Source organism: Theropithecus gelada, chromosome 5 (genome assembly GCF_003255815.1).
Source record: "Theropithecus gelada isolate Dixy chromosome 5, Tgel_1.0, whole genome shotgun sequence".
NCBI classification, from domain to species: Eukaryota; Metazoa; Chordata; class Mammalia; order Primates; family Cercopithecidae; genus Theropithecus; species Theropithecus gelada.
In genome coordinates this window covers 74,245,188-74,269,708 of record NC_037672.1, presented here as the reverse complement: position 1 = coordinate 74,269,708, position 24,521 = coordinate 74,245,188, and the positions used below count along the sequence as shown (strand labels likewise).

At 38.1% G+C, this 24,521-nt stretch overlaps 1 protein-coding gene across 2 annotated transcripts in view; it reads left to right on the top strand.

The window, feature by feature from the left end:
- The window catches only part of STAP1 (signal transducing adaptor family member 1), a 49,964-nt gene extending 27,459 nt beyond the window's left edge, over positions 1–22,505 (top strand). The window contains exons 7-10 of one of the 2 annotated variants that reach the window (XM_025385983.1): positions 5,647–5,716; positions 8,038–8,134; positions 21,457–21,550; positions 22,359–22,501. In XM_025385983.1, the coding sequence (XP_025241768.1) occupies positions 5,647–5,716; positions 8,038–8,134; positions 21,457–21,518 (229 nt within the window). In that variant the 3' untranslated portion in view covers positions 21,519–21,550; positions 22,359–22,501. Of the gene's footprint in view, positions 1–5,646; positions 5,717–8,037; positions 8,135–21,456 lie in introns of both variants that reach the window. The other variant, XM_025385982.1, reaches the window with a different exon arrangement.
- Positions 22,506–24,521: the final 2,016 nt, after the last annotated feature.

The following is a 24,521-nucleotide window of genomic DNA, read 5'->3' as shown; positions in this document are numbered from 1 at the left end:
CAGGAGATCAAGCCCACCCTGGCTAACACGGTGAAACCCTGTCTCTACTAAAAATACAAAAAATTAGCTGGGCGTGGTGGCGGGCGCCTGTAGTCCCAGCTACTTGGGAGGCTGAGGCAGGAGAATGGCGTGAACCCGGGAGGCGGAGCTTGCAGTGAGTCGAAATTGCGCCATTGCACTCCAATCTGGGTGACAGAGCAAGAGTCCATCTCAAAAAAAAAAAAAAAAAAAGAAAATATTCAATAAATGACTTTCTTTAATAAACATGCATAAACAGAAATTTGACTTTTGAATTTGCTATTCCTTATGGGGATAATATTATTTTATTAAATTTTATACTATAACATATCTATCAAGGAATCTATCTACTAATCTGCCCCATAAATATCTATAATTCTAAATATGAAGACACGTATGGTGAATAATGGTAGTTAAAAAGAAACAAGTTCCAGAGACAAATTTAAAACATGGCATTATGGCTACATTGCTAGTGTGAGCCACAGCCCAGTAAGATTTATTCATTTGCCAGTAAACAGATCCTTGTCTTACACACTAGTCATGGGCACTTTAACAGATGGCAAGAATGTTAGATGGTAAATCAGATCATGGTTCTTTGTGTAAGGAAATGTGTGTGTGTATATCTCTGTGTGTATATTTCTACAATGAATGTCTGTCAACTTAAACTTGTGGTTTCATTATTTTTTGTTTATTATAAACTAACATTTTAAGTTAATGAATTTTCAACTCTATTGAAATATGGTAAAAAATAATAGATTTTTCAGTTACAACCTGATTTGATTTATAATTTACTTGACTATCTTGATACAAATCCAAAAGAAATCATTTTTCTTATTGTCATGATTGCCATTAAATATCAGTGAACTGAGAATAATTTGTAGGAGAAAAGTGGATTTTTCTCTTTAGTGTATCCTGGTCAAGAAGTTTGTCCTTTTTCAGGATTTAGGAAATTGTGTATCACATAAACTACAGCATATCCTTAACTGTTTACTTCCACTTTTAAAAATGAGAGGATGTAACACTGAATTAAAAATTAAGAGATAGCAGATTTTTAATAGAAACATAATCTAACTGCTTAAAAGTAAAATTAGATCACCAAAGAGAGTGATTTTTTTCTTTTCCTTAATGTCATTCCTTTCTTGGTCAGATTAAGTGGTTGATCCATTAACACGTGACCTCTGTCTTACTATTCTGCATGAAATGAACAAAATCTCAAGACTTGATAGCTCCTTAAAGACTGCATATTTCAGCCAGGCATGGTGGCTCACGCCTGTAATCCCGGCATTTTGGGAGGCCGAGGCAGGCGGATCAAGAGGTCAGGAGTTTGAGACCAGCCTGACTAACATGGTGAAACCCTGTCTCTACTAAAAATACAGAAATTAGCTGGGTGTGGTGGCACGTGCCTGTAATCCCAGCTACTCAGGAGGCTGAGGCAGGAGAATCGCTTGAACCTGGGAGGTGGAGGTTGCAGTGAGCTGAGATCTTGCCACTGTACTCCAGCCTGGGCAAGAGAGCAAGACTGTCTCAAAAACAAACAAAAAAACTGCATATTTCTTGCACAATAGCAGCCTGATCCCTTTTAAGGTGGTCTAGATTAGTACAACACTTTCATTACATTTTCTATACAATTAACTATGAGAAATAACTGTTTTCTGCTACAGACGTGGTCTGTGACTAAACACAGTGATTATCTGTACTTAGGATTTGAATATAGTGTCACAGTTTTCACTCACAATTGCATTGTATTTAAGTTATATGTTAAGCTCATAAGAGAGTACGGAAAAGGAGTTCATATCAAAGTTGCATAATTCTAAATGTAATAAGCTCACTTTCAGTTTGAATTCATACAGAAATTCATGCTTTTGTTAGCTGATGGTCATCAAAACTTACATTTTATAAAACTAATCACTCTCCCCCTACAAAAGTTCATATTTGGAAAGCAAGAAGTATGGTTAAACTAAAGCATTCTAACACTAGAGTCAGTATGCACTTATTTAGGCTTTGAGAAATAGTTTATACCTGGAAGTGGATAAGAAAAAATCAACTGTATTACACAAATTTTCTTTACATGCCAAATCCATCTATGATGTCAAAGTTTGTTAAATGTATTCTCTACTGCCTCAAAACAGGTGTTTCAGAGTACCTGAATTTAATACCTTCCATGTAACAGGTCACTTAATTTTAAAGGATAACAGTTGTAGAGAGTATTAGAATTTTAGCTTGTTATATGGTACAACTTAATGTAAAGAATTTGGTAGAAACCTCGGCTACTGGGAAACACTTGTATTACTCACAAAACCAATTCATTCTCTTACAGGTTATGGGAGAAAGTTCAGTCATGCAAGTTAGATGACTGTGTCTGGTAAAACATTCGCTGAAAAGTACAAGTTGGTTTACAAAGCAGTACATGAAAATAAAATTATCTCTATCTGTTAACAGAGCAGCTGTGGGAGGGAAGACTTGTTCTCAGGAATAAACAAAAGCCATTCAATGCCAAATTACCAGATGACTCTTGTCTCAGTGTAGACTATCATCCACCTTTACCCAGCCCAGTGGTGCGTGAATTCATAAGACATAAAACTGTTCTTATAACAGAACTTCATGGCTTGGTTTGGTTTTCTTGAAAATGTTATGACTAGGTACCAAGCTAGTAGTATGGAAACTTTGGAAAGCCATTAGCTAACGAAGCAGTAGGAAACATTTACCCAAAATGTATTTATTTGCAAAAATTGAGGTCAGAAGCTAAGAACATTTAAGGGAACACCTTTTGTTTAAAAAAAAAAAAAAAAAAAAAGACTTGCTACTTCTGTTTTGAGGTCAGCATAAGGAAACCTTAATATAGCAAATTCTATCAATCTTGTTTTTTTCATCTCTTTTTATTTCTTTGGAAAAGCAGAACAAAACAGAATAAGAAAGGAAAGCACAATATCTAAAAAGAGAGTCAAAACCTAAGCAACTTCAATGGAGTTTTTTTCCCACCTCTTTCTGTTCCAGAATTTCAATGTATTAGTCAAAAGTTCCAAGATGCCTTGTTGACCTTTGCCACTTTTCCTTCCACGGCTTTGCCATGGATGATGATGATGATGATGATAAGACGGCGGTTTTTTTTTTTTTTTTTTTTTTTTTGAGACGGGGCCTCAGTCTGTCTCATAGGCTGGAAGTCCAGTGGCGCCATCTCGGCTCACTGCAAGCTCAGCCTCCCGGGTTCACTCCATTCTCCTGCCTCCGCCTCCCGAGTAGCTGGGACTACAGGTGCCTGCCATCACGCCCTGCTAATTTTTTGTATTTTTAGTAGAGACAGGGTTTCACCGTGTTAGCCAGGGTGGTCGCGATCTCCTGACCTCGTGATCCACCCGCCTTGGTCTCCCAAAGTGCTGGAATTGCAGGCGTGAACCACTGCGCCCGGCTGATATGATGGCTTTTAATAACAGCAATTGTTGTTCTCCTTATAGGTTACCATTTGTTGGTCCTATGCTGAGTACTGGCGAACATTTCCTTCAGGCAAAATAAAAACTTTGAGACAGATAGTATTTTCCATGTTTTACAAATGAAGAGGATGAGACTCACAGAAACTACAACATTAAAACAATACATTTAAGAAGTAGTAAAAATGATTATAATTTACCGAGTGGTTAAATGTGCCAGACACTGTACTAAGGGCTTTGCAAACATTAACTCACAGCAGCCCCGTTAGGCAAGGCACCATCTCCATTTTACAGACGAAGAAAATGAGGATCAGAGAATCCACATGACAGAATCGGAATTTGAACCAAGTTTTCTATCAGTCTTCCAACGAACAGCAATCCCTTATTTAATGGGAATACAGGAATTCTAATTGAAATTGTAGAGTTTTCAAAAGTAACTGTCTGATTACGAAGATCTTATTATGATGTGATAAAGATAAAGCCAGATACAACCACTCTGAAAGGGTACTATATAATAACCTTCTGTGTCCAAAAATGCTTCCTTTACCAACTTGCAACTGATTCCTGAAATTTCAGCATTAAGGAATGCTGAATGCCTTTTAGGAAGGGAAAGGGTTGGTTGGGTTTTATCCCATGTTTTGAAAGTAGGTTATTGGAATTTATGAGCTGTTTTCCATTGTGATATCCAATTGAGAGGTGATTTGGATACAATGGTGGATGAGAAGAGTTCCCTTAATAGAAGACTTCAGTTTCAGTCCTAACTGAAAATGAAAGGAGAAGCGATTTTTAAAAAGGTGGAAAGACCCTGTGCCTAGCTTAACCTGATGAACACTTTTGTTTTAGACAGCTTCTATTGTACATAGGACAAATGCTTAATTAGCGTGTCATTCAATCAAATGACAAAGTAATAAATGCTGTTAACCTGTCCACACTAGAAAAAGTTTTCATCCTAACATGCTTGTCATACAAATCAAGGGAATTCAAGACAAATATACGCTAGTTCAAAACTAACTGACAAGGATACTGACTTCTGATCTCAGTATAAATTTGCTTAGTTCTAGCAGATAACATTACCAGATGGGGGATCCTATTTTTTTTTTTTTTTTTTTTTGAGACAGGGTCTCACTCTGTTGCCCAGGCTACAGTGCAGTGGCGCAATCATAGCTCACTGCAGCCTCAACCTCCTGGGCGCAAGGGTTTTGCTCACCTAACACCTGAGTAGCTGGGACCACATATACATGCCACCATGCCTGGCTAATTTTTTTATTTTATTTTATTTTTATTTTTAGAGATGGGGTCTCACTATGTTGCCCAGTCTTTTTCTAACTCCTGGGCTCAAGTGATCCTCCTGCCTTGGCCTTTCAAAAGTGCTGGGATTACGGGCATGAGCCATCCCACTCATCCAGCTCCTAATATTTTAAAAACTCAATTTTATAAATACCCATTCTGTGCCTAATGCTAGAATACAGAGATGCATAGGATATGCCTCTTGTTCATAAACATTTCATAATCAATAAAATACCCTGTATTTGAGTGGTAATAATTTTGAGTGCTATGTGACTATAGAAGAGGAAGACATTACAATTCGTGTAATGTACTTACGTTATCATCTATATGTTCATATAGTGCCTAAGACCCAGTGTTTTCCATATCTCTAAGTCAGCCCCAAAGTTAGTGGATATCCAGGGTGGTATATGAGCTAACATGAATAACAGCTTTCTGGGCTTTCTGGTTGGGCTTTCTGGTTGGACTGGTGATAATGTAGAGTAGAAAGCAATGTACTTTTAATAATTCTTTCTACTTCTCTCTTAATATGGAGAATATATATTTGATTTTATATATCTAAATAGAATTTTATTATGTTTTTTACTTTCTAGGTTACTGACATTAAAAAAAAATATTTCTGCCTGAAAGATTTTTAATTCTTGATTTCTTTTTTCCCTGTTTATTCTTTCTAATTTACTCACTCAGTGACTCAGATTACCTATATCCCTAGTGAGTAGCACCCATAAAAAGACATTCTGCAAACCAGGTAAACAGAAAAACAAAAACCACCAAGGCTTTTTTTTTTTTTTTTTTTTTTTTGCCAAACTATAGTCATGACAACATAGGTTGATTATACAGCTGATATTTTATATTTACTTTAGTTTGCATTTACCCAATGGTATAATAAAATGGAGACTAACCATTTGTTTCATTGTAGCATGCCAAGAATCAAGCACTACAAAGTGATGAGTGTAGGACAAAACTACACTATTGAACTGGAAAAACCTGTAAGTAGCTAATTTTGTTGTTGTTGATGAACTTCCTCCCGATTCCTTATAGCCTCCTAGTGCTGGCAAAAAGCAGGCAAGTTAAGGGCCCCTGAATGTGGCAGATATACAAGGTGAAAGTGAGATTCAGGAACAGGTGGGTGAGGCAGAGTAAAAGGTAATTTGCTTCTAAAAATTCTTTCCACTTTTCTTTCTCTGCAAGTCTCTCAAGGTTTGCAGGGAAAGAAAAGTGGAAAGAATTCAGGGAAAGAAAGATATTTTTGTTAAACATTCACCAATTATACATCTTCAAATATGTTTATTTCTAATGGGAAGAAATCTATAAATGCCTAATCCTTTTAATACCTCTAATGCTGAAGTTCAGAAATCCTCTCTTAATAGCAACATAGTAGTGAAGAAAGGATTTCTATTTGTCTTCAACTTTTCTCCCACCCTAGCTGACGTATCATGGGGCTAATGATATAGCTAAGCACTTGACATATATCATCCAATGTAACTGTTATCATTACCCTGAGGTAGATATTGTTATGCCTTTTATACAGGTGAGATAATTGGTATTTACACTGTTCTGAAACAATGAGAATGTGGTGATGTGGCCTACATTCCAGGATGCTGAAAAAGAGAATATAGCTCTGTGATTTTAGGCTGCAGTAGTGGGAAGATTGAGTCAGGAAAGATGTCTCCAGATATCACTTAAATAGAACTGGTGGGTCTTGAAGATATTTATATTTACCTAGTTCCTCTGCTTCTCCAGGCCCATTGTGTTGATCAAATAGAAAAAGGAACAGTGTGGTTGAATTTCTTATATTTGGTCATAATTCTTAGAGAGTAAGGTAGCTGCTGATTCATAGAGCACACTTCCATCGTTGCCATAAGTGCCTCCCAAAGCTTCTCAGTTATCAGATCCATTCCCAACTAGACTTTTAAAATGAAATTCAATAAAGAAGGCAGATAACTAGATTGCTAAAGGATAATCCAAATAACTAAGTGACTACAAGCAATGGACAAGGAAGAATAATGTGACATCTTTGTAACTGGGTGAACTGGGGCTCATTTCTGTCATTAGCTCATACAGTCTACAGTGTAAGGAAAACTAATAGCCTGGATTATTCTTTCATTTTTCACCATCCCCAACCCCTCAACCCCTCAATGAGGTTGTATTTTTGTGATTTTTTTTTTTTTTTTTTTTTAGAGACAGGAGTCTAGTTATGTTGCCCAGGCTTGAGCACAGTGGCTGTTCACAGGAGCAATCATAGTGCCAGCCTGAAACTCCTGGGCTCAAGTGATCCTCCTACTTCAGCCTCCCGAGTAGCGGGAACTACAGGTGCATGCTACTGCGCCTGGCTCAGGAATTCTTTTTCCTCTTCAAGGTTATCTGGCATATTCTGGTATATTTATTCTGACTTCACTTGTATAAAAATATTAGTTTAGGGGTAGAGACATATTTTATCTACTCCTAGACCAGCAAATTATCCTGTTACAATAAAATACTAAAATGCTTAAATTCTCTGGTTTTAAAGGTTATTTGCTTTAAAGCAGAAGAAACCAACTACAGCTAACTTAAGAAAAAATAAATTTATTATAAGAACATAGAATGACTGGAAGGGTAGCAAACCTTCAAAGACTAGGAAGCAGTTACTTGTGCTAAGAACTATCTGATAAGGAAACTGGGTATCCTTCTTTGTTCTTCAAGTTCGAATTTCAGAAAGAAAGCATTTTCTGGCCTAACTTCAGTCACATTCTTTTGCTCCCCCCATTTTTTTAGGGACAGGGTCTTACCCTGTCACTCAGGCTGGGGTACAGTAGGACTATCATAACCCATGCAGCCTCGAACTTCTGGACTCAAGGAATCCTCCTGCCTCAGCCTCCTGAGCAGCTGGCGCTACAGGTGTGAGCTACCACACCTAGCTAATTTTTTCAATTTTTGTAGAGACAGGATCTCACTACGTTGCTCAGGCTGGTCTGAAACTCCTGGTCTCAAGTGATCCTCCCACCTGGACTTCCCAAAGTGCTGGGATTACAGGTGTAAGCCACCACACTTGGCTTACATTCTTATGCTTTAATTGAGGGAGAGCAAGCCACCTAACTATTGTCTACCAGATTGTGTTCAATGGGAAAGGTGGTAATTCCTCAACAGGGAATGGACACATGGTCAATTAAAAAGGAGAAATAAGACACAGGGATAGGTAAAACTATGGTCATACAGTATGCCATTGAAGTGAAGTAATGACAGTAATCTCCATTAGATTCCAATTGAGCCTTCTCTTACTCTACCTTTATCCATGTGACGCTGAGTTTTCTCTCACTCTCTATTAATATAGGTAACACTCCCAAACCTTTTCAGCGTCATTGATTATTTTGTGAAGGAGACTCGAGGAAATTTAAGACCATTTATATGTTCAACTGATGAAAACACTGGTATGTTTTTCACTTCATTGCTCTGTTAAGGGAAACAAAACAAAACAAAACTCCCAAAACTCTGCATATGATTTATAGTACCAGCCAGGCAGGAACTGTAGTTCAGTCTTTAAATTTATCCATTTGGAAATCATTTTGTCACTCAGTCTGTGAAAATAGGAAAGTACCAATATGTATTATGAACAGAGTATGGGTGCATTCTAGGGAATGGAAAACCCTGAGGAAAGTATTATTACTATTAATTTCATTCTATCATTCTACTCGGCTTTATCTAACAAATTCAGAGGTAAGAGAAAACCATAATCATACAAGTTAATGGAAACAAAATGGTATTTAAAGGGAGAGTCTGTCAACAATGTTAGATGCGTAATACGGGATAAAATGAATGAAGATTAAGAAGAGACGATGGGAACTGGTGATTAGCCAATACATGACTTGAGAGAGAGAAGTTTTATTCCAGTGTGAAGACAGAAGTCAGATTGCAAAATAACAAGGAATGAGTGGGTGGTGAGGAATTACAGATAAAGACTGTAGCTAGGAACAGCTACATAATTTGCCAGCCCTTGTTCATAAATTAAGAATTTCAAAAACAGTTATAGCAAACAGTTTACACACCCCTGAAACTGGCTCTCTTTGCAGTCCAATTTCTGGCAGAGCAAGCCAGGCTGAATGTAATAGTAGTCTCTCTCTATCTTATGGAACAGTTCCTGGTACACATGGTCACTGGCAAACTGTAAGCAGGAGAGAGAAAGTACCTCCAGCTTGTTTGGATTTTAGTTATCAAAACAAGTCTCTTTTTTGACAGATTATGGGGGAAAGCAACCTTACTTGGCTACCGGCATCAAGGGCATATCTGGATAGTCTTATTAATTAAAAGGATAGCAAGTTTAAAAGTCCAAGTTCTTAAAACATGATTATGAATCTCGTGATGCCAAACAACAGTAACCAAAACCACAGAATCTCAGGATTTGAAGGAACTTTAGAAAATTATAGTATCTTATATGTTTAGAACTCACCTGCACATTCAGTACAGGAAATATCTCTAAGATATGATCCCTTCAGCTTGTCTGTAAATTGTGAATGTAAGGGGGCTTAAATTTGATTTTTGAAGCAGCACAGTTCATTTCTGGACAGTTCTCATATTAGAGAATTCTTCCTTGATATTGAATCTGAAGCATTCCCTCAACTTCTACATATTAATCCAATGTCTGCCTTTGAAACATTATGACTTAAAAGCCCGTCAAATTTTTAAAAATGTCTACAATGTTTCCCCTCAGTTTTTTACTCTGTCATCTAAATTATTGGTTCCTGAATTTCTCTCTCATCTTTGATGTTCTTTTTACATTGTCTAATTTTTAAACTTGTCACTTAAAATATAACCCTACTGAATAATAATGTTGAGCATCTTTTTATGTGTTATTTGCCATTATATATTTGGGAAAGTATGTGTTTGAATCTTTTGCCCATATTTTTATTGGGTTGTTTTTCTTTCATACTTGTTTTAAGAGCTCTTAACCGATACAAGCTTTTTTTTTTCTTTTTTTTTTTTTTGTATGATTGGGAAGTATTTTCTCAGTCTGTGATTTGTCTTTTCATTCTTTTAACAGTGTCTTTGGGAGAGCAGAAGTTTTAAATTTTGCTTCTGTAGATTATACTTTGGTGTTATACCTGAGAACTCTGCCTAACCTAAAATCACAAAGACTATTTTCCTGTTTTCTTTTAGAAGTGTTGTAAATTTATGTTTCACATTTAGATCTATGATACATTTTGGATTTTTAAACTGGGAGGGATGGGTCAAGATTCATTTAGTTGCATTTAGATGTGTAATTGTTCCAGCCCCATTTGTTTAAAAAGATTATCCCACTGAACAGGGCAGCCCACACCTATAATCCCAGCACTTTGAGAGGACAAGGCAGGAAGATCACTTTGAGAGCATTGTGGGCAACAGAGGGAGACTTCATCTCTACCAAAAAAAAAAAAAAAAAATGCTGGGTATGGTAGCCCATGCCTGTAGTCCTAGCTACTTTGGAGGGTGAGGCAGCCAGAAGTTCAAGGTTGCAGTGCACTGACTGTGCCAATGCACAATTTGAAAGGGCAAGAGTGAGACCCTTTCTCTAAAAAGTAAAAATAAAAATAAATACTTCTCCATTGAATTGTCTTTGCAACATCTGTAAAAATCTATTGACCATTTTTGCATGGATTAATTTCCAATGATATATGTTCCTACCATTTTGCCACATTTACTATAACTTCATAGTAATTCTTGAAATCAGGAGGAATATTTTGTTCTTTGCTCTTTTCTTTTTCAAAATTGTTTAGACTAGTCTAGTTTCTTTGCCTTTCATTATAAATTTTAGAATCAGCTTGTTGCTATCCAGAGAACAATTCTCCTGAGACTTTGACTGGATTGTGTCGAATCTGTTGATCAGTTCAGGAAGAACTGACATCATAATACTGAGTCTTCCAGTCGAGGAATGCAATATATTGGTACATTTTGGCTGTCCTTGATTTCTTTCATAGAGCTTTGTTTCAGCATACAGCATCGGCACATATTTTGTTTGATTTATAGGTATTTAAATTTTTGTTGCTGGTAAATGATATTCTGTAAAATTTGAATTCCATTGTTCATTGGTAGTGATATGGTTTGGCTATTTTCCCACCTGAATCTCATCTCAAATTATAATCCCCAAATGTTGAGGTAGGGACCTGGTATGAGGTGATTGGATCATGGAGTTGGTTTGCCCCCATGCTGTTCTCCTGATAGTGAGGGAGTTCTCACGAGATCTGATGGTTTGAAAGTGGCCATTTCCCCTGTGCTCTCTCTTTCCTGCCACCTTGTGAAGACGTGTCTTGCTTCCCCTTTGCCTTCTGTCATGATTGTAAGTTTCCTGAGGCTTCTGTAGCCATGCACAACTGTGATTCAGTTAAACCTCTTTCTTTGATAAATTACCTAGTCTCAGGTAGTATCTTTATAGCAGTGTGAAAATAGACTAATACGAGAATTGGTATTGGCGGAGTCGGGTCCTACTATAAAGTGACTTTGGAACTGGGTAACAGGCAGAGGATGGAACAGGTTGTAGGGCTCAGAAGAAGACAGAAATATGTGAGTATAAGTTTGGAAGTTTCTAGAGACTTACTGAATAGTTTTGACCAAAATGCTGATAGTGATAAGGACAATGAAGTCCAGGCTGAGGTGGTCTCAGACAGAGATGAGGAACTTGTTGAGAACTGCAGTAAGAGTCATTCATGCTATGCTTTAGCAAAGAGACTTGTGGCATTTTGCCCCTACCCTAGAGATCTATGGAACTTTGAACTTGAGAGAGATAATTTAGGGTATCTGGCAGAAGAAATTTCTAAGCAGCAAAGTGTTCAAGATGTGTCCTGGCTTTTTCTAAAAGCATACAGTCATATGCATTCACAATGAGATGGTCTGAAATTGGAACTTATGTGTAAAAAGGAAGCAGACCATAGAGGTTTGGAAAATTTGCAGCCTGACCATGTGGTAGAAAAGAAAACCCATTTTCTGGGACAAATTCAAGCTGGCTGCAGAAATTTGCATAAGAGGCAAGAAGCCAAATGTTAGTCACCAAGACAATGGGGAAAATGTCTCCAGGGCATGTCAGAGATTTACAAGGCAGCCCCTCTTATCACAGGTCTGGAGGTCTAGAAGCAAAAAATGGTTTCACGGGCTGGACCCAGGGCCCCACTGCTCTGTGCAGCCTCAAGACATGGTGCATGTCCCAGCTGTGCCAGCTCCGGCGGTGGCTAAAAGGGGTTGAGGTACAGTTCAGGTTGGTGCTTCAGAACGTGCAAGCCCCAAGCCTTGGTGGCTTCCATGAGGTGTTGGGCCTGCAGGTGTGCAGAAGACAAGAATTGAGGTTTGCTCTGCCTAGATTTTGGAGGATGTATGAAAATGCCTGGATGTCCAGCCAGAAGTCTGCTGTAGGGGTGGAGCCCTAATGGAGAACCTCAACTAGGGCAGTGCAGAGGGGAAATGTAGGGTTAGAGCCCCCACACAGAGTTCCCACTGGCACTGCCTAGTGAAGCTGTGAGAAGAGAACCACTGTCCTCCAGAACCCAGAATGGTAGATCCACCCACAGCTTGCACCATGTGTCTGGAAATGCCATAGGCACTTAATGCCAGCCCATGAAAGCAGCCGTGGGGGCTGTACCCTGCAGAGCCACAGGGATGGGGCTGTCCATGGCCCTGGGAGCCCACCCCTTGCATCTGCGTGCCCTGGATGTGAGACATGGAGTCAAAAAAGAATATTTTGGAGCTTTAAGATTTAATAACTGCCCTGTTGGCTTTCAAACTTGCATGGATCCTGTAGCCCCTTCGTTTTGGCCAATTTCTCCCATTTTGAATGGCTGTATTTACCCAATGCCTGTACCCCCATTGTATCTTGGAAGTAACTAACTTGTCTTTGATTTTACAGGCTCACAGGCAGAAGGGACTTGCCTTGTCTCATATGAGACTTTGCACTTGGAGTTTTGGGTTAATGCTGAAATGAGTTAAGACTTTGAGGGACTGTTGGCAAGATGTGATAGGTTTTGAAATGTGTAATGGACGTGAGATTTGGGAGGGACCAGGAATGGAATGATATGGTTTTGCTCTGTGTCCCCACCCAAATCTCAGCTCAAACTGTAATTCCCAGGTGTTGAGGGAGGGATCTGGTGAGAGGTGATTGGATCATGCGGACAGTTTCTCCCATGCTGTTCTCATGATAATGAGTTCTCACAAGATCTGATGGTTTTAAAGTGGCAGTTTCCCTTGCACTCTCTTTTTCTCTTGGCTATTGTGAATAGTGTTGTTATGAACACAGGCGTGCAAACATCTCTTCAGTACACCGATTTCCTTTCTTTGGGGTATATACCTAGCAATGGGATTGCTGGGTCATATGGTAGTTCTATTTTTCTTTCTTTGAGGAGCCTTCATACTGTTCTCTGTAGTTGCTCTACTAATTTACATTCCCACTAACAGTGTATGAAGCTTCCCTTTTCTCTACATCCTTGCCAGCTTGGTTATTGCCTGTCTTTTGAATATAAGCCATTTTAAATGGGGTGAGATATCACATTGCCATTTTGATTTGCATTTCTCTGATGATCAATGATGTTGAGCACATTTTCATATACCTGTTTGCCATTTGTATGTCTTCTTTTGAGCAATGTCTATTTGTATGTCTTCTTTTGAGCATTGCTTTTTGAGCAATGTCAGATATTTTGCCCATTTTTAGTTGTTTTATTAGATATACTTCCTATTGAGTTATTGAACTCCTTATAAATTCTGTCTATGAATTCCTTGTCAGATGTGTAGTTTGCAAATATTTTCTCCCATTCTGTGGGTTGTCTCTTCACTTTAATGATTGTTTCCTTTGTTGTGCAGAAGCTTTTTAACTTAATATGATCCCATTTGTTTATTTTTGCTTTAGTTGCCTGTGCTTGTCGTGTCTTATACTCAAAACATTTCTGTCTAGACCAACATCCTGGAGAGTTTTCCCAATGTTTTCTTGGAGTAGTTCCATAGTTTCATAGTTTCAGGTAATAAAGGGATGTTGAATTTTATCAAATGCTTTTTCAGAATCAATTGAAATGATCATATACTTTTTGTTCTTCATTCTGTTGATACAATGTATTACACTGATTGATTTACATATGTTGAGTCATCCTTGTATCCCAGGGATGATAAATTCCACCTGATCATGTTGGATAATCTTTTTAATGTGTTGTTGAATTTAGTTTACTAGTATTTTGTTGAGGAGTTTTACATCAATGTTCATCAGAGATATTGGCCTGTAGTTTTTTAAAATGTGTCTTTGTCTAGTTTTATCATCAAGGTAATACTAGCACTGCAGAATGACTTTGGAAGTATTCCCTCCTCCTCTATTTTTTGAATCATCTTAGTAGGACTAGTATTAGTCCTTCTTTAAACATTTGATGGAATTCAGCAGTAAGCCATTGGGTCCCAGGCTCTTCTTTGCTGGGAGACTTTATTATGGCTTTAAACTCATTATTTATTATTGGCCTATTCAGGTTTTGGATTTTTTCATGGTTTCATCTTGGTAGGTTGTATGTGTCTAGAAATTTATCTATTTCTTCTCAATATTCGAATTTATTGGCATATAGTTGCTCATAGTAGTCTCTAATTATCCTAATTTAATTTTAATTTCTGTGGTATCAGTTGTAATGTCTCCTTTTTCATCTCTGATAGTATATATTTGGGTCTTCTTTTTTTCTTAGTCTGAGTAAAGATTTGTTGATTTTCTTTTTTTTTTTTTTATTTTTATTTTTTATTTTCTTTTTTGAGACAGAGTCTCACTTTGTCACCCAGACTGGAGTGCAGTGGCACAATCTCAGCTCACTGCAACCTCCACCCCCTGGGTTCAAGTGATTCTGCCTCAGCCTCCCAAGTACCTAGGATTACAGGTGTGTGCCACCACAGCTGGCTCATTTTTGTATTTTTAGTAGAGATGGGGTTTCGCCATGTTGGCCAGGTTGGTCTCGAACTCCTGACCTCAAGTGATCCACTTGCCTTGGCCTCTCAAAATATTGGGATTACAGGTGTGAGCCACCATGCCCAGCTTATTTTTTCAAAAACGTTTTGTTTCAATAATCTTTTGTATTTTTTTAAATTTAAATTTCATTTATTTCTGCTGTGACTTTTATTGTTTCTTTTTTCTACTAATTTTGGGTTTGGTTTGTTCTTGCTTTTGTGGTTCTTTATGATGCATCATTAGGTTGTTTATTTAAAACTTTTCTACTTTTCTGATGTAGATGCTTATTGGTATAAACTTTCCTGTTAGTACTGCTTTTGCTGTATCTCATAGATTTTGGTCTGTTGAATTGCCATTTTGATTTGTTTCAAGAAAACTTTAAATTTCCTTTTAAATTTATTCATTGACCCACTGGTCATTCAGGAGCATTTTGTTTAATTTCCATGTGTTCATATAGTTTCTAAAGTTCCTCTTGTTACTGATTTCTAGTTTTATTCCATTGTGGTTGGAGACAATGCTTGATATTACTTCAATTTTTCTTTGAATGTTTTAAAGAGTTGTTTTGTGGCCTTACATATGGTCTATCCTTGAAAATAATCCATGTTCTGAAGACAAAAATGTGTATTCTGTAGATGCTGAATGAAATGTTCTGTAAATTTCTATTAGGTTCATTAGGTCTATAGTGCAGATTATGTCTGATGTTTGTTGATTTTTCTGTCTGGCTGAAAATGGGGTGTTGATGTTTCTAGCTATTATGCTACTGGGGTCTATTTCTCTCTTTAGCTGTAATAATATTTGCTTTACATATATGGGTGCCCCAGCATTGGGTGCATATATATGATACATATTTACAATTATATCTTCTTGCTGAATTGACCCTTTCATTATATAATGACGTTTCTTTTTATAATATTTGACTTGAAATCTATTTTGTCTGATATAACTACTTCTGATTTTAGATTTCTATTTGCGGAATATCTGTTTCCATCTCTTTAGTTTCAGTCTATGTGTGTCTTTATACGTGAAGTATGTTTCTTGTAGGCAAGAGATCGGTGAGTCTTGTTTTTTATCTTTTCAGCCACTCTGTATGTTTTGATTGATGAGTTTAGTCCATTTATATTCAATGTATTATTCATAAGGACTTACTACTGCCATTTTGTTACTTGTTTTCTCATTGTTTTGTGGTCTTCTCTTCCTTCCTATCTTATTTCTTGTCTTTTTTGTGAAGGTGATTTTCTCTGGTGGTATCTTTAATTTCCTGCTTTTTATTTTTTGTGTATGTTGTAGGTTTTTAAAATTTGAAATGAAGTTTTCAAATAACATCTTATAATCCATTATCTTAAACTGATGACAACTTAACATTGACTGCAAAAACAAGCAAACAGAAACTAGTAATAGTGCTATACTTTAACTTTGTACCCACACTTTTAAATTTGTTATTTCTATCTTCTTATACTGTCTACGTCCTGAAAAGTTGTAGCTATTTTTGATTGGTTCATCTTTTAGTCTATTTAAGATATAAGTAGTTTACACACCACAATTATGGTGTTATAATATTTTGTTTTGTCTGTGTATTATTACCAGTGAGTTTTGTCCCAAAGAAATAAGATGATTTTTTATAGCTCATTAATGTCCTTTTCTATCAGATTGAAGAACTCTCTTTAGCATTTCTTGTAGGACAGGTCTGGTATTGATGAAATCCCCCAGCTTTTGTTTGTCTAGGAAAAGAATGTCTCCTTCATGTTTGAAGGATATTTTCACAGGATATACTATTCTAGGAGGCAAGTTTTTTGCCTTCTGCACATCAAATATGTCATGCTCTCCTGGCCTATAAGGTTTCCACTGAGAAGTCTGCTGGCAAATGTATTGGAGCTCCTTTGTATTTTATTTGTCACTTTTCTCTTGCTGCTTTTAGGATGATTTCTTTATCCCATCCTTGGGAGTTAGAATATTAAGTGCCTTGAAGTAGTCTTCTTTGAGTTAAAGTTGCGTGGTGTTCTATAACCTTTTGTACTTGAATATTTATATCTTTCTCCAGATTTGGAAAGTTCTCTGTTGTTCCTTTGAATAAACTTTCTACCTTGATATGTCTCTCTACCTTCTCTTTAAGATCAGTCACTCTTAGGTTTGCTCTTTGGAGGCTTCTTCTCAATATATTGTAGGTGTGCTTCATTCCTTTTTATTCCTTTTTTTTGTCTCCTCTGACTGTGTATCTTCAAATAGCCTGTCTTCAAGCTCACCAATCCTTTCTTCTGCTTGATCAATTCTGCTATTGAGAGATTCTGATATATCCTTCAGAATGTCAATTTTTCAGGTCCAGAATTTCTGCTTGACTTTAAAAAAATGATTTCAATCTTTGTTAAATTATGTGATAGGATTCTGAATTCCTTCTCTGTGTTTTCTTGATTTTCATTGAGCTTCCTAGAAATGGCTATTTGGAATTCACTGTCTGAAAGTTTACACACTTTTGTCACTCCAGAATTGGTCACTGGTGCTTTATTTAGTTCATTTGGTAAGGTCACATTTGCCTGTATGGTCCTGATGCTTGTGTTTGTTGATGTCTGGGCATTAAAGAGTTAGGTACTTAATCTAGTCTTCACAGTATGTGCTTGTTTGTACCCATCCTTCTTGGAAAGGTTTTCCCAGTCTTCAAAAAGAATTGACTATTCTGATCTAAGTCTTTGGTCACTGCAGCCATATGTACATTGTGGGCATGTGGGCCCAGGAACATTGTGACTCTTGCAGACTTGTAGAGTAGTGCCCTGATGGTCTTGGGTAAGATCTAAAAGAATGTCTTGGATTACCAGGTGGATACTCTTGTTCTCTTCCCTTACTTTCCCCCCAACAAATGGAGTCTCTCTCTCTCTCTCTGTGCTGAGCTTCCTGGAGCTGGGGGAGGGGTAGACATAAGCATTCCTGTGACACCACCACTATGACTGTGCTGGGTCATACCTGGAGCCAGCACAGCACTGAGTCTTGGCCAATGCCAGTGGTGACCATTGTCTGTGTACCGCTGATGTTCACTCAAGGCTCAAGGGCTCATGGTTTGGCAAGTGGCTAATCCAGCCAAGCTTGTATCCTTCCCTTCAGATTGGAGAGCTCCAAGCCAGACCAGAGGGAATCAAGAAATGCAATCCAGGAGCCAGAGCCTGGAGTTAGGAACCTTAGCAATCTATTTGGTGCTCTATCCTACTGCAGCTGAGCCAGCGCCCAAGGTGTGAGACAAAGTCTTTCCCATTCATTCCTCAAGCAGGAGTCTCTCCCCGTGACTACCACCACTCTAGGCCTGTGGCGAGTACTGCCTGACTACCACTGATGTTCACTCAAGGCCCAAGGGCTCGTCAATCAGTTTGTAGTGAATACTGCCAGGCCTGGGTCTCTCCATTTAGGGTAAGGGGCTCCCCTCTGACCCAAGGTGGGTCCAGAAATGCCATCCAGGAACCAAGGTCTAGAATTGGGAACCACAAGGCCCTGCTTGGTGTTCTACCCCACTGTGGCCTAACTGGTTCCCAAGCTGGAAGGCAAAGTCTCCTTTACTCTTCCCTTTCCTTTCCTTAAGCAAAAGTCTCTCCCTATGGCCACCACAACTAGGAATGTGCTGGGTCATACCTGAAGCCAGCATAGCTCTGGGTCTCACCCAAGGCCCACAGCAAGTACTGCTTGGCTACTGTTGATGTTTATTCAAGGCTCAAGGGTGCTTTAGGCAGTAGGCGATGAATACTGCCAGGACCGAGTCCTTCCCTTCAAAGCAGTAGATTCCCTTCTGGCCCAGGGCGTGTCTAGAAATGCCCAGAAGCTAGGGCCTGAAATGGAGTTCTCACGACTCTGCCTGATGCTCTGTTTACTGTGGGTGAGCTATTTTCCAATTGAGTTGCTTTCCAAGTTTACGTTCCCCTCTTCTCTACTCAAGCAGAAAGGAAGAGTCTCTCCTGGAGCTATGCTGCCTGAGATTGGGGGAGGGGTGACACAAGCACTCCCCTGGTCACCCTAGCTGGTGTCTCACTAGGTCATATGCACTCCATGTCCACTGGCTCCAAGCCTAGCACAGAACAGGACTTGCCCAGGACCCTGTGTCTGTGGCCTAAACTGCCTTTCAAATTTATTTAGAACCCCAGATCACTTTAGCCTGTGATGTTGAGACTAGTCAGAGCTCAGATTCTGACCACTGGAATGGATGATTCCTCTCTGGCAAGAGCTGGTCTAAATGCTCCCCTTTGTGGTCCTGGCTGAATTCTGCCCTGTGATGCTTTCTACTGTGACAAGTAGCACTGAGTTCCAATGCAAAGTGCCACAGCCACTGTCCACTTTTTTTCCTAAGCACACAGATTCTCTCTCTGCGCCAGCAGCCACTGCTGGGAGATGGGGGAAGAGACCAGGTTGGCAATTCAAGACTATTTTTCCTACCCTCTTCAGTGTCTCTTTCCTTGCTATGATGTTAAAACCAAGTACTGTAATTGCTCACATGATTTTTGGTTCTTATTAAGGTGCTTTCTAGTGTAGACAGTTGTTTAATTTGGTGTTTCTGTGGGGGGCGGGGTGATAGCTGGAGGGTTCTATTTGGCCATCTTGCTCCACCTCCTCTCTCCGTTGGTTTTTATAGCTTTACTTTGTTGAGAACATCTATCTTTATATTCATTTCAATATTCATGGTGTTTATGACCACCTCATGAAGCATAGCTGCTTTAAAGTCTTCATCTGATAATTTCAACATCTTGGTTATCTTAGTGTTGGCATTAATTGTCTTTTCCCTTGAAAACTGGGGAATTAGTCACATTCCTCTTTTTGTATATTATGTAATTCCTGGGTTTTCATATATCAAGTAATTCTGTATTGTGTCTTGGACATTTTGAATATTATGTTACGAGCCTCTGGGTCCTGTTAAAATTCTCTGGAGCATTTTTTAAAAGCAGGCAACCATCTTGATTAGATTGAACCAGTTCTCTCTCATTTTCTGTGGGAAGCCATTCCAATATTGGTTCAGTTTTCAAAGCTTCTGTTATGCTGTTTTGGGTCTGTATCTCAGGAATCAACAGCCTGGGACTTGGTCATGGTTTATACCTTAGTTTAGTAGTCAAAGACTTTGCCATCTGTTTTGTATCTGGTTCTGTGCATGCACAATTCAGAGGTAAGCCTGGAATTTGTGTCACTTCACACACAGAACTAGGAGATAACTCTTTTCCAGCTGTCACCTCTCTGGGATTTCTCCATACTCTTGAGCCGCCAAGGGTCCTTTTTTTTTTTTTTTTTTTTTTTAAATTTTTGTGAGACGGAGTCTCGCTCTGTCGCCCAGGCTGGAGTGCAGTGGTGCGATCTCAGCTCACTGCAAGCTCCACCTCCCGGGTTTACGCCATTCTTCTGCCTCAGCTTCCCGAGTAGCTGGGACTACAGGAGCCCGCCACTTCACCCCGCTAGTTGTTTGTATTTTTTAGTAGAGACGGGGTTTCACCGTGTTAGCCAGGATGGTCTCGATCTCCTGACCTTGTGATCCGCCTGTCTCGGCCTCCCAAAGTGCTGGGATTACAGGCTTGAGCCACCGCACCCGGCCCCAAAGGTCCTTTTTTTTTTTGGTGTTCTAACTAGAATGATGGAGCTTATTAATGACACCTGTGCTGTAATTGCAGTTCTGTGAGACTGCAGTTGACCAATCTCTCCGAGACAGAGACAAGAAAGAGAAAAATGTAATTCCAATTCTCCTCTCTGCCCATTTTTCCTGATTTCTCTGGCTGGAAGGATAAATTTTCTCTTGGGGTTTTAGGTGCCCACGCTGTAACTGCCAAAATGCTGCCGCACCTTGACTAGGGGCCCCACCCTCAGGGCAGGGCCAGGGAAGCAAAAATAGACAACAGAAATACTGAAACAAAAACAACAACAACAACAAAAAATAAAAATTAAAAAAAAAAAAAGCACTATTGATGTAAAATGTTAGACAACCAGATTGCTTTTGGTAACTTGTTCAGTTTGCCTGAACTTGTTCAGTTTGCTTTGTGATCAGGAACAAACTACTCAGCCTCCTCCTGCATTTCAGATGCCTTTGTTATAGGGACTGGGGAATGACGTAAGAATAGATGGAATTAGAGGGGCCTGTGAAGAAAGACTTTAAATAATTAGAATATTATCTGTAGAGTAACGTATTTTCTTTCAAAAGCAGAAAAATGATGGAAAAATACATGACAATGAAAATAGGACTTCCTAAGAAAAGCTACACAAAGATCAAAACTTATCTTGACAAATAATGCCAATGTTTTAAGAAAACTTTGTGGCACCCTAACATTGCTTCAGGAATTTGAACTCATAGCTGGCTGTGGCACAGTGAGACTGCTAGTACATCAAACTTCAATTTACCTTGAGTTGGGAAATGGGAGTTGTAGAGCAGGTAAGGGTTCCAATCTGGAGATTTGGAAAAAGTTAATATGTAATAAAATATTATCTAAAAGAAAATAAGATTTTCTTTGATCCCTGTTAACCCATGTCAGCATTTGGCTCTCTCTTACACCAGAAGGCAAGAGCAATAATGGAACAAGAATGGTCAAAGATATTTCCCAACTCTAGAAATTAGCAGTTTAAACTAAAAGCCGCTTCAAAATATAAGGCAGGTAACTCATATTAAGCTAAAGAGGAAGAAAAAAATTATTAGGAACGAAATTACAGGTCCAGGATAAAATAAAATTTAAAAAAGCATCTGAATATTCAGTATTTATTTTCCTAACATTTACTAAACACACCAGCAATGTTCCACACAAGAGCAGGAAAATCAAGTCACTGAAAATAAAGAACCATCGTTTTCTACAATATTGGTTCACTAATTAAGTTTTTTCTACCCACAATTTCTAGGTCAAGAACCCAATATGGAAGGGAAAAGTGAAAAGTTGAAGAAAAATCCACACATTGCATGAAATACAATGTGAAAGCTCCTTTGTGTATCTTGGTAATTTATATTTTCAAAATGAAGTTCTTACTTTTAAAGAGAATTATCTATATTCTACTGATCCTGTTTACCAAGTCATTCACCTGAACACCAGAATTAGAATTAAACATTGTACCATACAATTTCATTATCTTATCAGAATGAAACCAATTCACAGGGAAACTAGAGACTATGGCTGTGGTGGTAACCTGCAGATATACACATTCCCATGCACTGACATAAGCCGAAAACACATACTACTTTCTAGATGGAATTTTTTTCTTTAGGCCTCAATGAAATACATTTCCCCTATATAATTCCCACAGCAGTTTCTCTAGTTCTAAATCCTACCAATTCCCAGAAAACCTAAGTTTTGTTGAAATCTGATTTGACCAATTTATCAAATATGTCATTTTAATTACCTAGCTGGAAGTCAGAGACATGAAATGTACTAGAGAAGCCCTTTTCCAATGGAAGTATTATATACCACATTTTTTGTTAATGGAAATAAATGTATCCATTCCCATGTTTCTTGTTGGTGTCATCTTTTTGCCACTCAAAATCAGCCCATTATTTCCTTACAAAGATGGTGAAAGGCTGTATCATCATCTTGTGTCATAAGTACGATGAGCCTGATTATAAGTACCCAGAGTTCTTAAAAATATGGAACCATCAGCCCCAGACTACATCTACTGAATCAAAATAACACGGATATTTTTTCATAATTTTTTTCTTCAAAAGCAAATTTCTAAATTGATTTTGATGATTAAGTCAATTTGGGAATTACACAATCAACTAACAATGAAAAGATATGGTCTATATTCTACAGAGGAAAGACTATGTGAGACAGAGGGAGAAAACAGCCATTGACAACCCAAGGAGAGAGGCCTCAGGGGGGAAAAAAATCAACCTGGCCAAAACCTTGAACATTTAGCTTCTTGAATGGTGAGAAAATAAATTTATGTTCTTTAATCCACATGGTCTGTGGTATTTGTTACAACAATCCTAGCAAACTAATTTAGTGAGCTCCCTGGGATGCCTGAAAATATGCAGAGTTCTCTCAGACTTACTGAATTATAATTTCGGGGGTCGGGGGGGCGGCGCTGAGGCAGGTCCAGAAATCTGCCTTTTAAGCACACACCACAGGTAACTGCTATACATGACAAATTTGAGAACCAATTCTTTAAGATATAACAAATTTGAGAACCAGTTCTTTAAGATATATTATAATATGAAGATAAATAATCTGTGTAGCAATATATGCAAAATCAAGTAAGCCTTTCTTTTAAATGGAGAGGCAGTGACAATAAGGAATCATAAATATAAGAGTTGGGACATAAAGCCTGAGCATTAATATAAGTATTTATTGAAATGTATTATTTATATAAATCACTGTTAATTGATGTGAAAATTACAAAAGAAGCACATATGTATTATTCTCAAGGGTTTTACAATTGAATTGGTCAAAATATAGGTAGATGAGACTAAAGAGCTCTAATTTCTTATCATTTCAAAATGTTGAGTGAATTCTTGCATTCTATAAGAAATTAGGGTGCTTAATATGAAAAACTTTTAAAAAGTAGATTCCTAAAGTTGGTGACACATTGTAGTTGAACGCAATAAATGGAAAAGTAACTGACAAGGGAAACAGAAATCAAAGGCCAGGGGCTGACCAATGTGGAGAGTCTCACAGGAGACCAGCAATGCATTTAGCTAGAAGAAACAACAGAAACAGGGTCACAGACATTTCAGAAACTGAAACCCGCAGACAAAGACAATACAACAGCCCTCATAGTTTAAAGAACAGTCATATTAGAAAATATCTGTAGGGAATAAAAAACTATAAAAGTGATCTAGCAGGTTTAAAAAAGAGAACCAAACAGAACTTTTAGGACTGAAAAATAAAACCACCACCACCACCACAAAATAGATGGCTATAAGTAGGTAAGAAACACATGAAGAGGTAAGTAAACTGGAATATGGGTTAAAAGAAATTATACAGAATAAAGCATGACAAGAAAGAACAATTGGAAAATACAGAAGAGAGGGTGTTAAAAAGTGAAGACAGAACACTGAAGGTCTATCATGTTTAATGAGAATCTCCACAGAAAAAAAAGAGAATGAGGAAGAGGTTATATGTGAAGGAGTAGTATCTGAGAACTTCTCCAGAACTAATAATCAAAGACACAAATCCAGATTTAAAGATCTCAACAAATCTTAAGCAGGATTAGTAAAAATAAATCCATACTCAGAAACATATTAATTAAATTTCATAAAACCAAAGCAGATAAAAAAAGAGAGTTTCTTTTTTTTTTAAGACGGAGTTTCGCTCTTGTTGCCCAGGCTGAAGTGCAATGGCACGATCTCGGCTCACTGTAACTCTGCCCCCTGGGTTCAAGCGATTCTCCTGCCTTAGCCTTCCAAATAGCTGGGATTACAGGCGCCCACCAAAATGCCCAGCTAATTTTGCATTTTTAGTAGATACGGGGTTTCTCATGTTGGTCAGGCTGGTCACGAACTCCCGACCTCAAGTGATCCGCCCACCTCGGCCTCCCAAAGTGTTGGGATTACAGGCTTGAGCCACTGCTCCTGGCCAAAAATTAAATTTCTTTAAAGGTGTAAGTATTAGCCTGACAGCTGACTCAAGAGCAACAGAGGAAGTCATGAGAAAATGAAAAAATATCTCCAATGCCAATGTGCTGAACGACAATAGAGGCCAAATTAGGCATCTATATTCAGCAAAAATATCTTTGCAGAATGAGGAAAAATACAGATATATTCAGAAAACAAATCATGAGCAAGTATGCCATCAGCAGACTCTCACAAAATGAAATTTTAAAGCAAGTATTTCAGATAAAAATTTATCCCAGATGGTGTTTTAGTCCATTCAAGCTACAGTAACAAAACATGATAAACTGGCTTATAGGTGACAAAAATTTATTTCTAGGGATTGGGAAGTCTAAGATCAAGGCACTGGTTCAGGCAGAGTCTC